The 15,931-nt window shown below is 45.0% G+C and overlaps 1 protein-coding gene across 10 annotated transcripts in view; it reads right to left on the reverse strand.

The window, feature by feature from the left end:
- Nucleotides 1-15,931, reverse strand: part of myo9aa (myosin IXAa) — a 152,055-nt gene that overhangs the window by 80,796 nt on the left and 55,328 nt on the right. For 9 of the 10 annotated variants that reach the window (XM_042316442.1, XM_042316447.1, XM_042316448.1 and 6 more), the window contains exons 2-7: nt 12,572-12,666; nt 12,056-12,118; nt 10,258-10,357; nt 8,213-8,266; nt 1,797-1,894; nt 1,282-1,408 (exon numbers count right to left, since the gene is read on the reverse strand). In XM_042316442.1, the coding sequence (XP_042172376.1) occupies nt 1,282-1,408; nt 1,797-1,894; nt 8,213-8,266; nt 10,258-10,357; nt 12,056-12,118; nt 12,572-12,666 (537 nt within the window). The remainder of the gene's footprint in view (nt 1-1,281; nt 1,409-1,796; nt 1,895-8,212; nt 8,267-10,257; nt 10,358-12,055; nt 12,119-12,571; nt 12,667-15,931) is intronic. The other variant, XM_042316443.1, reaches the window with a different exon arrangement.

Genomic DNA, 15,931 nt, shown 5'->3' on the forward strand with positions numbered 1-15,931 from the left:
AGGCTTCTACTATGAAGGGGGAGCAAATAAGAGCTGTTTGAACCAGGGGTCTGGCAGAAAGCCATTAGTTTAGTCACGCGCACAACCGTGAGAGCGAGCTACGTTCCTTTTCATTTCTAAGGACAAAGGAATTGTCCGGTTGGAATATAATTGAAGATTTATGATAAAAACATCCCAAAGATTGATTATATACATTGTTTGACATGTTTCTACGAACTGTAATGGAACTGTTTTGACTTTTCGTCTGAACTAAGTGCCTGCGCCTTGTGAATTTGGATTTGTGAACTAAACGCGCAAACAAAAAGGAGGTATTAGGACATAAATGATGGACTTTATCGAACAAAACAAACATTTATTGTGGAACTGGGATTCCTGGGAGTGCATTGCGATGAAGATCATCAAAGCTAAGTGAATATTTATAATGCTATTTCTGAGTTTTGTGACACCTCTCCTTGGTTGGAAAATGGCTGTATGTTTTTCTGTGGCTAGGCGCTGACCTAACATAATTGCATGGTGTGCTTTTACCGTAAAACTTTTTTGAAATCTGACACAGCGGTTGCATTAAGGAGAAGTTTATTGTTAATTGTGTGTTTAACACTTGTATCTTTCATCAATGTTTTGATGTTGTATTTCTGTAATTTGATGTGGCTCTCTGCACTTTCACCGGATGTTTGTCTGAGACAATGCATTTCTGAACATAACGCATCAATTTCAAATGAGGTTTTTGGACATAAAGATGATCTTTATCGAACAAAACACATATTTATTGTCTAACATGGAGTCCTGGGAGTGCCATCCGGTGAAGATCAAAGGTTAGTGATTAATTTTAATGCTATTTCTGTCTTTAGTGACACCTCTCCTTCTTTGGAAAATGGCTGTATGTTTTTCTGTGGCTAGGCTCTGACCTAACATAATCGCACGGTGTGCTTTCGCCGTAAAGCCTTTTTGAAATCAGACACTGTGGCTCGATTAACGAGAAGTTGATCTTTAAAATGGTGTATAATACTTGTATGTTTGAGGAATTTTAATTATGAGATTTCTGTTGTTTTGAATTTGGCGCCCTATAATTTCACTGGCTGTTGGCGAGGTGGGACGCTACCGTCCCACATATCCCAGAGAAGTTAACTGTAAGTGGATCTGGATAAGAGCATATGCTAAATGACTAACATGTCAAATGTAAACATAATAAGGAATCATTTCAACAGTAACAGGCTTACCTCTAACAGTTCTGAGACAGTAACAGGCTTACCTCTAACAGTTCTGAGACAGTAACAGGCTTACCTCTAACAGTTCTGAGACAGTAGGTAGGACTTCTGGATTGCAGATGTCAATGGAGTCATCTCGGTAGGTCTTCCTCTTGTAGCGGATGTTCCCCAGGTGAAGAATGGCCGACAACAGAGAAAATATCCTGTGGGACAGAAACAAGGCTCGTGTCACCACAGAAACCTGTCTCATTTCAACACAGAAACCTGGCTCGTTTCAACACAGAAACCTGGCTCGTTTCAACACAGAAACCTGGCTCGTTTCAACACAGAAACCTGGCTCGTTTCAACACAGAAACCTGGCTCGTTTCAACACAGAAACCTGGCTCGTTTCAACACAGAAACCTGGCTCGTTTCAGAAACCTGGCTCGAGCTTTTGGACAGCGTATCGTGGTAATTTACCTGTGACTATGATTCCTTTCCTGTGTTTGTAATTTCAGTGTATGTGTCAGTGTGCGTACGAGCAGTGAGATTTAGTGTGTGTGTGTGTGTGTGTGTGTGTGTGTGTGTGTGTGTGTGTGTGTGTGTACTCACTGTTTGCGCGTGGCAGGCAGGAATCCCACCATCTCCATGGCTAGCTGCAGTCTCTCAAAGTCATGCTTCAGGTCCTCCCCTTCCACTGTAAAGCAGTCCTGCATGGGCCAATGACAGGAGACCAGGTGTTATCAGTGTCCATATGGCACCCATTTAGGCTTTACCACATAATGGCCTACCACATGGTAGCCATTTTGGCTCAAACAACACTGCAACTGTAGCACAAAATCAGTGCGACTGACAAACAGTAAGTCAGCCCAGTGTGCTCAGCTGAGCGGATACAGTAGGTGCTGTACTAGCCAGTACTGTGCCATCACCAACACTACATACTGTACCCTAACATAAGAGAAAATGTCCACCCAAGAAGTGAAGATGACTTTTAGTGACAGGCTTCTCCTAAGACAAATCAGTAGCATGACACAGAGACAAGCTGAGTGACTTATAAGAGCATGTCATAAGGAAGTTCGGTCTCACGAACCTGGAGACAGAGATGCATTTCTGGTCAGATTTTAAAGGGCTGGTGAACGACAGCATATGCATGTTCTGCTCATGCAGTGGAAAATTCAGCTGTCTTTTTCTGCTAAACTTTCAGGGGAAATTTGGCATGCTGGCAAAGGCAATAAGAGGAGTAGCAATTTATGACCACATTTACAGGGTCTGCAGGGGAAAGTGCCTTTACAGGGTCTGCAGGGGAAAGTGCCTTTACAGGTTCTGCAGGGGAAAGTGCCTTTACAGGTTCTGCAGGGGAAAGTGCCTTTACAGGGTCTGCAGGGGAAAGGCTGTGGAGAGAAAACAATATGGAAGAGGAGCGTTTTGTATACCTCATTGTACCTGGATACCCATGAGGCTTCTAATGAGGTACACACACACACACACACACCTGTGGTGTGTAGCACTGTAGGCAGCATGTTCTCTTTAACAGGTTTAATTCACCTGGCTTCAGTCCCAGAGTTACATCAACTAGGGCATCCAACTCCATGATTACATGCAAAGGACAGTAATGACAATCTAGCGATAGTGCAATGCTAGCAACAAGTTCCGCTAGCATGCTAGCAAAAAAAATGTAAATGGTATCCACAAGCATACAATTTGCATGCTGACTGCAGGAAAGTCCCACCAGAGCGGTTGCCAGAGACTTTAACGTTAATTTCTCTACCATAAGCCGCCTCAAACGTTGTTTTCGAGAATTTGTATGGCCAATCGGCCTCACAACCACAGACCACGTGTAAGTGTTTTGCTGACGCCAACGCTGTGAACAGAGTACCCCATGGTGGCGGTGGGGTTATGGTATGGGCAGGCATGAGCTACGGACAACAAACACAATTGCATATTTTCGATTGCAATTTGAAAAGACAGATACCTTGACGAGATCCTGAGGCCCATTGTCGAGTGTACAACAGCGTGTTCCAAGTCCCGCCAATATCCAGCAACTTCGCACGGCCATTGAAGAGGATTGGGACAACATTCCACAGGCCACAACCAACAGCCTGATCAACTCTATGTGAAGGAGTTGTGTCACGCTGCATGAGGCAAATGGTGGTCACACCAGATACTGACTGGTTTTCTGGTCCACGCCACTAACTTTAAGGTATCTGTGACCAACAGATGCATATCTGTATTCCCAGTCATGTGAAATCTGTAGATTAGGGCCTAATGAAATTATTTAAATTGACCGATTTCCTTATATTAACTCTAACTCAGTCAAATCTTTGAAATTGTTGCATGTTGCGTTTATATTTAGTTCAGTATAGATAAAGAGCCTCATTGCCAAAATCCCCAAATATCCCTTTAAGGCAGCGGTAGGCAGTTCCAGTCCTTGGGGGCCTGATTGGCTGCACAGTTTTGCCCCAGTCCCAGCTAACACACCTGACTCCAATAATCACCAAATCACGATCTTCAGTTTAGAATGAGATTTGCTTGACCAGCTGTATTTGTTATGGATGGAGAAAAGAGCGACACCAATCAGGCCCTGGAGGACTGGAGTTGACCACCCCTGCTTTAAGGTCATAGTGAAATGAGAAAGATAAGCAGCAACTGAAATGATTACATGAGATGGTGCCGATCCTTCCCTGTCATCAGGGCTTGAGTTATAGTGGGATCTACTGCACACAACAGATGGTCTTTTTGGACTCATCATGGAACATACAGTTAGAGTACGTTGAGGTGTGAAAACGTCTGAAGAACTTTGGCTTTGAGGTGACCCTTGGTGGATGAGAGTGTGAATCAGATGGTATGACTGCTTACAACACCAGGAGGGCAGAATGTGTGGATAGAGATCAGCTGGTAAGGAAATGGCAACCTCTCCAGAGGAATACAAAACACACCACACAGCTGTTGCTCACACACACACACACACTACAGGGGGAAATGAAAGGTATATTTCCAGATTGGCAAGTCTGTTATACAGACACTTCATGCATTGCATAGCTCACACTCCTCTAGAATTCCACAATGTCAGTGAAGGGTAGAAAAACAACGAACGACAGAGTCTTTGATACACAGTATATTACAATGCTAATACAATAGAACTATCATTAGACAATGATCATAATGTACTACTATGTATATAGAGCCGTAATATTCCAATACTGCAAGAGTGCCAATTCTTTCAGTGGTATCTTGTACATGATTTGACTTCCCTTTCTTTAATGACAAGACAGGAGATAATAATTCCGTGTTCAACATCCCCCAGAGCCATTTTCCTGGAACAAAGTAGTAGCCTTGCCTGTCCCCTTGTTGCAGATGTGCAGCACATCAACACAAAACCACAAACACATACCTGGAGACATTGGGGGAAATGTCTTGGCATGTACTGTGATCGATGAGATGATTGGTGAAGCACTACACTGATTCAAGGCTATTGAATATGCATATGGTGAGCATGCCATTCACAGACAACCAGAACACCCATCACTACATCAATCAGCACACCCCAACTCAGACATCTCTAGCCAGGCTGTATCAGCACACCCCAACTCAGACATCTCTAGCCAGGCTGTATCAGCACACCCCAACCCAGACACCTGTAGCCAGGCTGTATCAGCACACCCAAACTCAGACATCTCTAGCCAGGCTGTATCAGCACACCACCAACCCAGACACCTGTAGCCAGGCTGTATCAGCACACCCCAACCCAGACACCTGTAGCCAGGCTGTATCAGCACACCCCAACCCAACACCAGACACCTGTCAGCACACCCAAGCCAGGCTGTATCAGCACACCCCAACCCAGACACCTGTAGCCAGGCTGTATCAGCACACCCCAACCCAGACACCTGTAGCCAGGCTGTATCAGCACACCCCAACCCAGACACCTGTAGCCAGGCTGTATCAGCACACCCCAACTCAGACACCTGTAGCCAGGCTGTATCAGCACACCCCAACCCAGACACCTGTAGCCAGGCTGTATCAGCACACCCCAACCCAGACACCTGTAGCCAGGCTGTATCAGCACACCCCAACCCAGACACCTGTAGCCAGGCTGTATCAGCACACCCCAACCCAGACACCTGTAGCCAGGCTGTATCAGCACACCCCAACCCAGACACCTGTAGCCAGGCTGTATAGCCAGGCTGCACACCCCAACCCAGACACCTGTAGCCAGGCTGTATCAGCACACCCCAACTCAGACACCTGTAGCCAGGCTGTATCAGCACACCCCAACTCAGACACCTGTAGCCAGGCTGTATCAGCACACCCCAACTCAGACACCTGTAGCCAGGCTGTATCGTCATCGCCTGCTCAGGATGACTATTTATCCATTTATGCTAACATGAGAGGCTTGTTGGCTCAAAATGGAAACTTGTTGACATAGCCCCACAGAAGGTGACCTTGATCCTCCCTTGTGGTTGAGAGTCTCAGTGTGTGTGTGTCTGGTTGAGAGTCAGTGACTGTCTGTGCCCAAGTAGCAGGCCACACAGACAGACACGATCATTTGAATAGAGCTCCCCCTCCATGTTCCACTGCCTTCTGATTAGGGTCAAAAGTTCACAAGTCATCAATCCTATGGTGGTCAAGAGCAGGAAAGCTCTGAACAATCGACTGTCCATGTGAGCTTGCTGCCTGGATGCACGACACACACACACACACACACACAGAATAGGAGGCTGCTGAGGGGAGTACAGGCTCAATGTCTGGAATAAATGGAAACCAGGTGTTTGATGTGTTCGATAACATTCCATTTATTCCATTCCAGCCATTACCATGAGTCCGTCCTCCCTAATTAAGGTGCCACAGGCCGCCTGTGACACACACACAAACACGGGGGGGTGTCACGGGTCAGCTACTGTGAGGCTATGTCAACAAGTACCGGAGCAAACAGGGGAATGTTTGGACGGCTGCTTATCGCCATGCTCTCATTCAATCTGCCCAAAGTGTTTGTTGGCAGATTCTGACCAGGATACTCCAGGTTCCCTGTATTAATATTAACACTGGTTCATGGCTGAGTGAGTGGTGACCCAGGGTACTGGTGTGTGTGTGGTAGGCATACTGTACTAGTAGCGTCCTCGCTAAGGTGGGTACTAGAGGTCGACCGAATATGATTTTTCAACGCTGATGCCGATTGGAGGACCAAAAAAGCCGATACCGATTAAATCGGACAATTGTTTTTTAAATATATTTTTTACATTTATTTGTAATAATGACAATTACAACAATACTGAATGAACACTTATTTTAACTTAATATAATTAATTTAGCCTCCAATAAATAATGAAACATGTTCAATTTGGTTTAAATAATGCAAAAACAAAGTGTTGGAGAAGAAAGTAAAAGTGCAATATGTGCTATGTTAGAAAGCTAACGTTTCAGTTCCTTGCTCAGAACATATGAAAGCTGGTGGTTCCTTTTAACATGAGTCTTCAATATTCCCAGGTAAGAAGTTTTAGGTTGTAGTTATTATAGGACTATTTCCCTCTATACCATTTGTATTTCATTAACCTTTGACTATTGGATGTTCTTATAGGCACTTTAGTATTGCCAGTGTAACAGTATAGCTTCCGTCCCTCTCCTCGCTCCTCCCTGGGCTCGAACCAGCAACACAACGACAACAGCCACCATCGAAGCAGCGTTACCCATGCAGAGCAAGGGGAACAACCACCCCAAGGCTCAGAGCGAGTGACGTTTGAAACGCTATTAGCGCGTGCTTACTAGCTAGTCATTTCACTTCGGTTACACCAGCCTCATCTCGGGAGTTGATAGGCTTGAAGTCATAAACAGAGCAATGCTTGACGCACAACGAAGAGCTGCAAAACGCCCAAAAGTGCTGTTTGAATTAATGTTTATGCGCCTGCTTCTGCCTACCACCGCTCAGTCAGATACTTGTATGCTCAGTCAGATTATATGCAACGCAGGACACGCTAGATAATATCTAGTAATATCATCAACCATGTCTAGTTAACTTGTGATTATGATTGATTGTTTTTTATAAGATAAGTTTAATGCTAGCTAGCAACTTACCTTGGCTTACTGCATTTGCGTAACAGGCAGTCTCCTTGTGGAGTGCAACGAGAGAGAGGCAGGTCGTTATTGCGTTGGACTAGTTAACTGTAAGGTTGCAAGATTGGATCCCCTAGCTGACAAGGTGAACATTTGTCGTTCTGCCCCTGAACAAGGCAGTTAACCCACCGTTCCTAGGCAGTCATTGAAAATAAGAGTGTGTTCTTAACTGACTTGCCTAGTTAAATAAAGGTATAAAATAAAAAAATAAAATACAGATTTCCGATTGTTATGAAAACTTGAAATCGGCCTTAATTAATCGGTTGACCTCTAGTGAGTACAGTAGATAAGGGGTTTCTAACTCCTGGTACAGGAGATACTGACTGTCCAGCCCAGCACTAAGACACCTGTTTTAAATCATGAACTAATCATGGTCTTCCATCTGAACCACGTCTTGCTGAGTCAGGTGTGTTAGAGCTGGTCTAGAACGAAAGCCTGCATATCTCTCCAGGACTGGTTTACAGTCTATCCTTCCATCTAGTCAACGACCAAATAAGCCAATCAGAATGTTTCCATCTAATCAATCAAGTCAACTACCAAATAATCCAAACAAGACGATGTTTCCATCTAGTCAACGACCAAATAAGACAAACTAGACGATGTTTCCATCTAATCAATCTAGTCAACAACCAAATAAGCCAACCAGAAGATCAGAACAGAGATCGAAGGAACAGAGACTGGGACAGGCAACACACAACTGAGGAAGTGGACACACCCCAAACCAGGAAGAACAACAACAAAAGGGAAAAGCAAGGAGAAAGGCGTGTGGTAGTGCACAGAATGTGACAGGGGCACACGCACTTGTGAGGACAATGTAGTTGTGAGGGAGAAGCCAGTGATTATTAGTTTTGATAATCAAAACTCCTACAGGTGATTGGTGAACACTCAACACAGTCTCGCCCAGAGAGATGTATACTGACCGCTTCGCTCTCATAGTAATTCTCCCAGTGCAGTCTCAGGACTTTCTTTGTCATCTGGAGAGGGTTAAAAAGGTAGAGTAGATGGGGTTAGGGTTAGGCAGCGCAGCATTCCATACACCACACACACACATGGGACTGGAAGGGACATGCAGTTAGTAGAGGGAATGGAGTCATATTTAGACGTCGAGTTGGGGCCCATCCTACACACACACACACTCTCAATGCACACATATACACACACACTCTCAATGCACACACACACACACACACTCTCAATGCACACAAACACACACTCAATGCCCACACACACACAAACACTCTCAATGCACACAAACACACACTCAATGCCCACACACACACACACACTCTCAATGCACACACACACTCTCTCAATGCACACAAAAACACACAGACAGAAGCACGGGACATAGAACACATGGTGAGAAACCGATGGGGATGAAATATGTTTTCATTCTGACACCATACATACAGTATGCTAAGCTAATAGAACCACTGATATTAGCCATAGGATTATTCTAATGTGTGGTGACTGCATTATGATGAATAAGGGCAAAACATATGGATAGAGATGCTATAGCTATGAGAAGAAATGGCTCAGTTTGAAAATGGCTTATTTGGCCTGTAAACAGACTGTCTGAACCCCTTAGAATGTGAAGTTGTGAAATACTGTAAGCTGTTCTGAGTGACTGGGTTACAATATACACTTTGGAAAAGAGAGAGAGAGAGAGTGACCACACACCAGAGAAATGGAAGGAATTCACACCCTTCTCAGAATGGGCGTCAGGTTGTCAGAGTGGGGGGGGGGTCTGGATCTCTATGTTATGATATGAACATCTCTGGAGCTGGCAGAGGTGCCACAAGTTTTGAACAACATCAACATTACACACTTTGCACCCCGCTTGTAATGGGTTTGTGTGTGGTGTGTGTGTGTGCGTCAGCTTGTAATGGGTGTGTGTGTATCAGCTTGTAATGGGTTTGTGTGTGGTGTGTGTGTGTGTGTGTCAGCTTGTAATGGGTTTGTGTGTATCAGCTTGTAATGGGTTTGTGTGTGGTGTGTGTGTGTGTGTGTGTGTCAGCTTGTAATGGGTTTGTGTGTATCAGCTTGTAATGGGTTTTTGTGTGGTGTGTGTGTGTGTATGTGTGTGTATATACATATGTATGTATATATATATATAATCTGCATGTGTATCAGCTTGTAATGGGTTTGTCAGCTTGGCATGACAGAGGGGTAGACACAGAGGGGTAGACCAGGCAGTCAGCTTTTCCGTCTGCATGTTTATAAGTATGTGTGTTCTTTTGTGATTGGTTAGACTGGGTTGGATCCCCTTGGGATTGGAGGAGCGGAGATAACAGAGATGGCAGAGTGTTGTGAGAGCATATTGACAGTCATAGGGAGTGTGTGTGTGACAGACACGGAGAGTGACCCTGTCGTGCTCAGGTCCCCCCCACACACACACACACAAATAAATCCACATGTAGATATGCAAACCCACATGTACATAGATAGACTCCACAGACCAACAAACATCCACGCGCCAAAAGCCAGCAGATTAACTGAGCCACAAGGCTGTGTCATGGTAATGAGAGGGCCCAGTGCCTTGTCTCTCTCTCTGGTGGGCTGAGGGATGAGGCTCTGTTAAAGCCTCTGTGTGTGAGAGAGACTATAGGAGCTGCTGAAAGGCACCAACAATGTAATGTTTCCTCTGCTTCCTGTTTGCGGAGAGAGAGAGTAAGAGGGAGAGAAATAGGTCTGGTCGACATCCACTGTGGGCCTCTGGGAACAGGCGTGATTCACACAGACGACACACACACACACACACAAAACCCAGAAACAACTAGTCAGTCAGAAAGACAATATACATAAACCTTTTGGTACAGACACAGAGACAAACCCCAGAGACAACCATGTGTCATGCACAGACAGACAGACAGACAGACTCAGTCAGATACATCTCGTCCAATCAGCAGTGCGTGAGAAGGGGCTACACTTGGCTACAGTGTTGAAGTCCTACTGGATCTCTCACCTGGTTGAGGTAATGATATTCTTCAGGCTTTTTGAGGTGAAAGGTGCTCCTCTCCTCCTCACTTGCTCCTGCCAGCAGGTAGTAAAACACATGGTAGTTCCTGAAAGGCAAGCAGGTCAGAAAACATTAACACCACTTTACATTGTTTTTTATGAACAAACAAACACGGGATTGTCCAATAGGAACAAAGTTGTCTCATTGAGTGTGAGTGTGTGTGTATGGACGTGTTTAACTATTCTTGTGGGGACCACAAGTCCCTGCAAGAATAGTAAACTAACAAAAATGTGGGGACATTTTGCTAGTCCCCACAAGGTCAAATGCTATTTCTAGGGGGTTTAGGGTTAAGGTTAGAATTAGTGTTCGGAGCTAGGGTTAGGGTTAAGTGTTAAGGAAAATAGGATTTTGAATGGGACTGAATTGTGTGTTAGTTGTACAATACTGAGTGTGTAGCGTAGAGGTCAGAGGGCAGAACCGTGCTGCAGCTGTAGTGGGAGCCTGGAGTCAGAAATCTATCTCAATAAGAGCCCCCCCGACCCACAGGGGGCCCATTTTAGCCCCCCCCAGAGTGAGGTTAACCTTCGCAACACCATCCATTCTGCACAGCACATTAGTGTCAACCCCACTTAGGGCTGCTGAGAAATACTTCACACAGCCTGAGCTTGGCTGGGTAATACACCATCATCTAAACTGATTCTGTTGAACACTTGTTGATGTCAAACTGTACTTGATACTTGGCGTTAACTTCCTTTAGGACACAATCATAAACTGTGTAGGACCACAGAATTACAGTGAAAAAGTCCATATTTGTTAAGAGTTTTCAGGATATGGTGAATTGTGAGACAGCTACTTTGCTCCCGGGTGACACAGCGGTCTTAGGCACTGCATCTTAGTGCAAGAGGTGTCACTACAGTTCCTGGTTTGATTCCAGGCTGTATCACATCCAGCCATGATTGGGAGTCCCATAGTGTGGCGCACAATTGGTCCAGCGTCGTCCGGGTTTGGCCGGTGTAGGCCGTCATTGTAAATAAGAATTTGTTCTTAACTGACTTGCCTAGTTAAGGTAAATAATAATAATAATAATAATACACTATTGGAACATGAACTGCAGGAGGCTCCAGTCCAGGTCCACACTTGTGTCAGGACCAATTTGGCACCACATTTCTGTCACTGACCCTGCTGTGACCAACAAACTCACACCTACTGTAGGAAAAGGACTTTCTAGCACGAATGGACAATTGGATTCCTCGACAAAAGTGTCAACGTCTAAACGCATTGGTGGCAGCAGTGGGATCCAATCATGATTGAGTTCACCCTCTGTTTTGAGTGTGTGTGTGTGTGTGTGTGTGTGTGTGGTTCTAGAGACACTCAATTTCATGTGGCGCAATCATTCCCACATCATTCTATATAAAAGGGATTGAGTTGTTATTCACATGGAGTTGAAGTTCTCTCAGCAGAGACAAACCTCAGTGGAAGGATTTCTGGATTCTAGCTTATCAAATTGTCTCTATAGACACTGCGAATTCAGAGATCTTCACTTTTTTAACACTGTGGTGAAAATAAATGATTCTCCAACTAGTCATTCATTGTGTATTTGTTTACCCAATGTGGTTTACTGTGTATGTGTTCCTAAACCACAACATGTACTCAGTCTACGAAACAATTAGGGAAATGATCCATGTCTGATTCTATTTAAACACAACGCTATGTCCTTGTTCTGCAGTAATATGATACTACAGTCCAGTAGTGTATGATGATGATTGTGTGTGTGGCAGTAGGATGATTAAGTGTGAATGCTTACCGTTCATTGTGTTCCTGGTAGACCAGTCTTGATTTCTCCAGAAGGTACTTCTCCACATAGGCTCTGGAACAAACAGCACAGACCTGGCGTCAGTCACAACATTGGGGGGGGTCCCGGACCAAATTGATCAGATATTGGCATTGGACAATGCACTCTGAGCTGCCACCAAATTCACTATGGAGGCTATGTAGAACTATAACAAGGATGAGTATAGATGTAGGACTGAGAGACTATAGACTGGTAGGACTATAGATATGTCAGCAGGGGACATAGAATAGACAGGGACACCTAGTCAGTTGCGCAACTGAATGTATTCAACCAAAATTTGTCTTTATTTATTAAATTTGTCTTTCCTCATTTATTTGATTAATCAACGTCCACGTCATTGGTGCCTGAATATAGATGAATATAGAGGAGGAGCCAGGGGACATAGCCAGTCAACTAGGATGTAGGAGCTGCAGGTAAAACAAGGTCAACAATGACTTGAAATGTAATATCTGAATGGGTCTTTCTCACCCTCGGACAGTGCCACTCTCCTGGTAATTCACTTGGATGAACTTGCCAAAGCGACTTGAGTTGTTGTTGTGGGCAGTTTTTGCATTCCCAAATGCCTGCAGAGAGAGAAGAGAAAGGGGATGAGAACAAATCCATGCAGGTGACACAAGGTTATATGTCCATGTTGGAAAAGACTGGTGGGCGTGGGCATGTGGGTCAACCAATCTGGGATAACAACCACCATGAGCCAACCTCAAGACATTTCTTTGATCAAGTACACCTCAGAGCCATATTTCATTCAGTCTAATAACATGGAATAGATCTTTATTTATGCATTATACAGGAAATGTATAATTTTGCTCACACAGGAGCCTCACCACACCACCCACACACACATATATACACACACACGCACGCACAAACAGGCTGGGAGCAGCACAGAAACCAACATGTCCTCAGAATGCTCCAAAGCTCTTTAGTTTAAAGTCAGACAAATGGCCCAAAAATGATGGAGCTGCAGCAGGAAGCCCTGATGGGGGAAAAGTGTCCATTGGGTAATGTAATCCATGTGGACCTGCTGGAACATGTTTAGTGGTGTGCTTTAATAAGAGTCCAGTAATTCCCCTCTGGCTCTGTTTGTGTTGTACAGCTGCCTGGAGGGGAAGTCCTTATTCACCCTTCAGAAACCCTGCAGTTATTTGTAGCCTCCGCTGCAAGTAAACAAATTCCTCCACGAATCCCTTTTTGAGCTGCACTTTGTGCATCTGGAATGGGGAGAAAACAACCGGGCCGCCCGGTCCACTCCCTTAGCCTAGCATCATGCCTAGCATCATGACCGCTAACACGTGGCCTATTCTCTTCAGCGCCAGGTGCGGTTTGAGCCACCGCAGCCTGATGGGCAGAGAGCCTATTAAAACGCACACCTTCCTGCTCTTATTCACACTTCACTGGAACTCACAGGCGGAGGAATGCCAGGACGGTTTGAGCCACCGCAGCCTGATGGGCAGAGAGCACACCTTCCTGCTCTTATTCACACTTCACTGGAGGAGACACTGGCGACCGGGAGCACACCTTCCTGCTCTTATTCACACTTCACTGGAGGACGCAACACTGGAGACCGTGGGAGCACACCTTCCTGCTCTTATTCACACTTCACTGGAGGACGCAACACTGGCGGCAGAACCCAGGACACTTGGCTGCTTTGCTGCTGGGCCACACGAACACGTCTGGGTCGCAGCCGGCATCAGTGACCTCACAGCTCAATTTGAGACTTGCCCACCAGACAAACTGTCCACAGTCAGACAGAGGAAAAGTTAACACACCATGTCCCCATATTGAGCATAGAGGTGAAACTGCATTAGAGTGCCAGGTCAATACTATTGGAGTACTGGATAGGAGTTGATGATGTGGAAACCAGTAAGGGTGAGATGTTGAAAGGCTAGATGATAGGCTGTGAATGAGATATGCTCCATGGAGAATTAACGTAGCAGGTTAGGAGAATTAGGTTAGGAAAAGGGTTAGGGTTAACTAAATTGAAAAAATATATATATATATATTTTTTTTAAACTTTAACTTGACAAAAGCTGTACCCCTTCTAGCCATGACCTAGCTAACCTGACCCATCCAAAAAGTACAGGTCAGACGAGACAGCCAACCAGCCACCAGTATCCCTACTTCACTTCCTGCTCTATCGAGGAAGAAGTGCATCTTGGAACCCACGCATGAATCGAACACATTATTCAAGGTGAAGGAAGCAAACTAGGGTCTAACAGCAGACCGTGGAACATTCCAGGTATTCTTCGATGCTCAAAATTCCACGTTAAACATGAAACTGGAGTGGGAACCATTAAAAACTCTAAATGATTTACTTGGGTGTACCGTGTGTACATCCACCTGGTCTGTGTAAAAGCATCCCTAGTTAGAGCGGACACATTTACGGCCGACAACATATGTATGGTTCCGCAGGCTTGGCTAGCTCCATATCTGCCACAGTAAATCTTCCTGGGATAATATTGGGATGAGCAGGACCATGGCTAGCATCCAGCATGCAACAAGAAACACTTGGTCCTGGTCCTTTAAGAAGCAGCTGGAGAAGTGATCAAAGGAGCGAACTTACAATTCCATTGGTTCACAGGTAGAAGTCTATGACAACTACAACAGGGGCGTCGTCAGAAACAAAAACAGCACTGCCAAACTGCATTATATCAGAGCAGAAATATGCATTTCATAGCTTTTTTCGATAGGAAACATGAGGGATTGTTTAGCTTCAGTGGAGTGGAGCCAGAGTAGAGAGCGTGCAGGAAGGGTGGGCTGGGATAGCTCCCGAGGGGCCCTTGGCTTGTGCTGCTGTGCTATAAAGGTTATTATAAACTGTGTGGTTCGAACCTTGAAAGCTGATTGGCTGACAGCCGTGGTATATCAGACTGTATACCACGGGTATGACACAATTTATTTTTACTGCTCTAATTACATTGGTAACCAGTTCATAATAGCAATAAGGCACCTTGGGGATATGTGGTATATGGCAAATATACCACGGCTAAGGGCTGTATCCAGGCACTCCTCATTGCGTCGTGCATAAGAACATCCCTTAGCCGTGGTATATTCTCCATATACCACACTCCCTCGGGCCTTATTGCTTACGTGTCCTGCCACTGATATGCGACCCCTGACTACAGCACCTGCTGTGTGATATCATGGACTGCAACTGGGCATGGGATCAGAGAGTGAGAACAGAGACAGCTATAGCACTGTTCTTGATGTAATCCGTCTCCAGATGCACAGACCTACTTTCCATAGAATACATTAGAAAAGCTGTGGTTATGAGTAACCTAGTACCGAGCTAACGTGACATTCATCAATACACTTTGGAGGCAGGGTTCATTAAAAAGGCAACATGCTGATAAGTGCAAGGGCACCGTAAAGAAGTCCTCCCAATTAAAAATAGAACTATCTACAAAATAGAAGAGCACATGGACAGATTAGCCACACTGAGTCACATTGACTTCATGATGGATCCTCTTCCTTTTCAACAGCAGGGTAAATAATTACAGTAGCAGTCAGATCTTACACATTTGCAACATTCTGTAGGAATTCCATTAGTGCCTCCCATCTGTGGTGGATAATAAGATCTTTGTATGTCGGGGACACTACAATGTGGGCACTGGGTCATGCAGCGATGAGCGGAAACACAGACCTTAATCATATAGGATGAGTTAATTAGTGACTCCTGCTGAAGGAGAGAGAAGAACAGAGCCGTTGTGTATGTGTGAATTTTTAAAAGCGGCATTCGGGTCACATTGGGCCCTCAGAGAAGAGAACAAAAGAGAGGCTGAGTTGACAGACAGTGGAGCGACTGCTCCGATGGGTTGCAGCTATAAG

The sequence above is a fragment of the Oncorhynchus tshawytscha genome, unplaced genomic scaffold (assembly GCF_018296145.1).
Source record: "Oncorhynchus tshawytscha isolate Ot180627B unplaced genomic scaffold, Otsh_v2.0 Un_contig_3401_pilon_pilon, whole genome shotgun sequence".
Taxonomy (NCBI): Eukaryota; Metazoa; Chordata; class Actinopteri; order Salmoniformes; family Salmonidae; genus Oncorhynchus; species Oncorhynchus tshawytscha.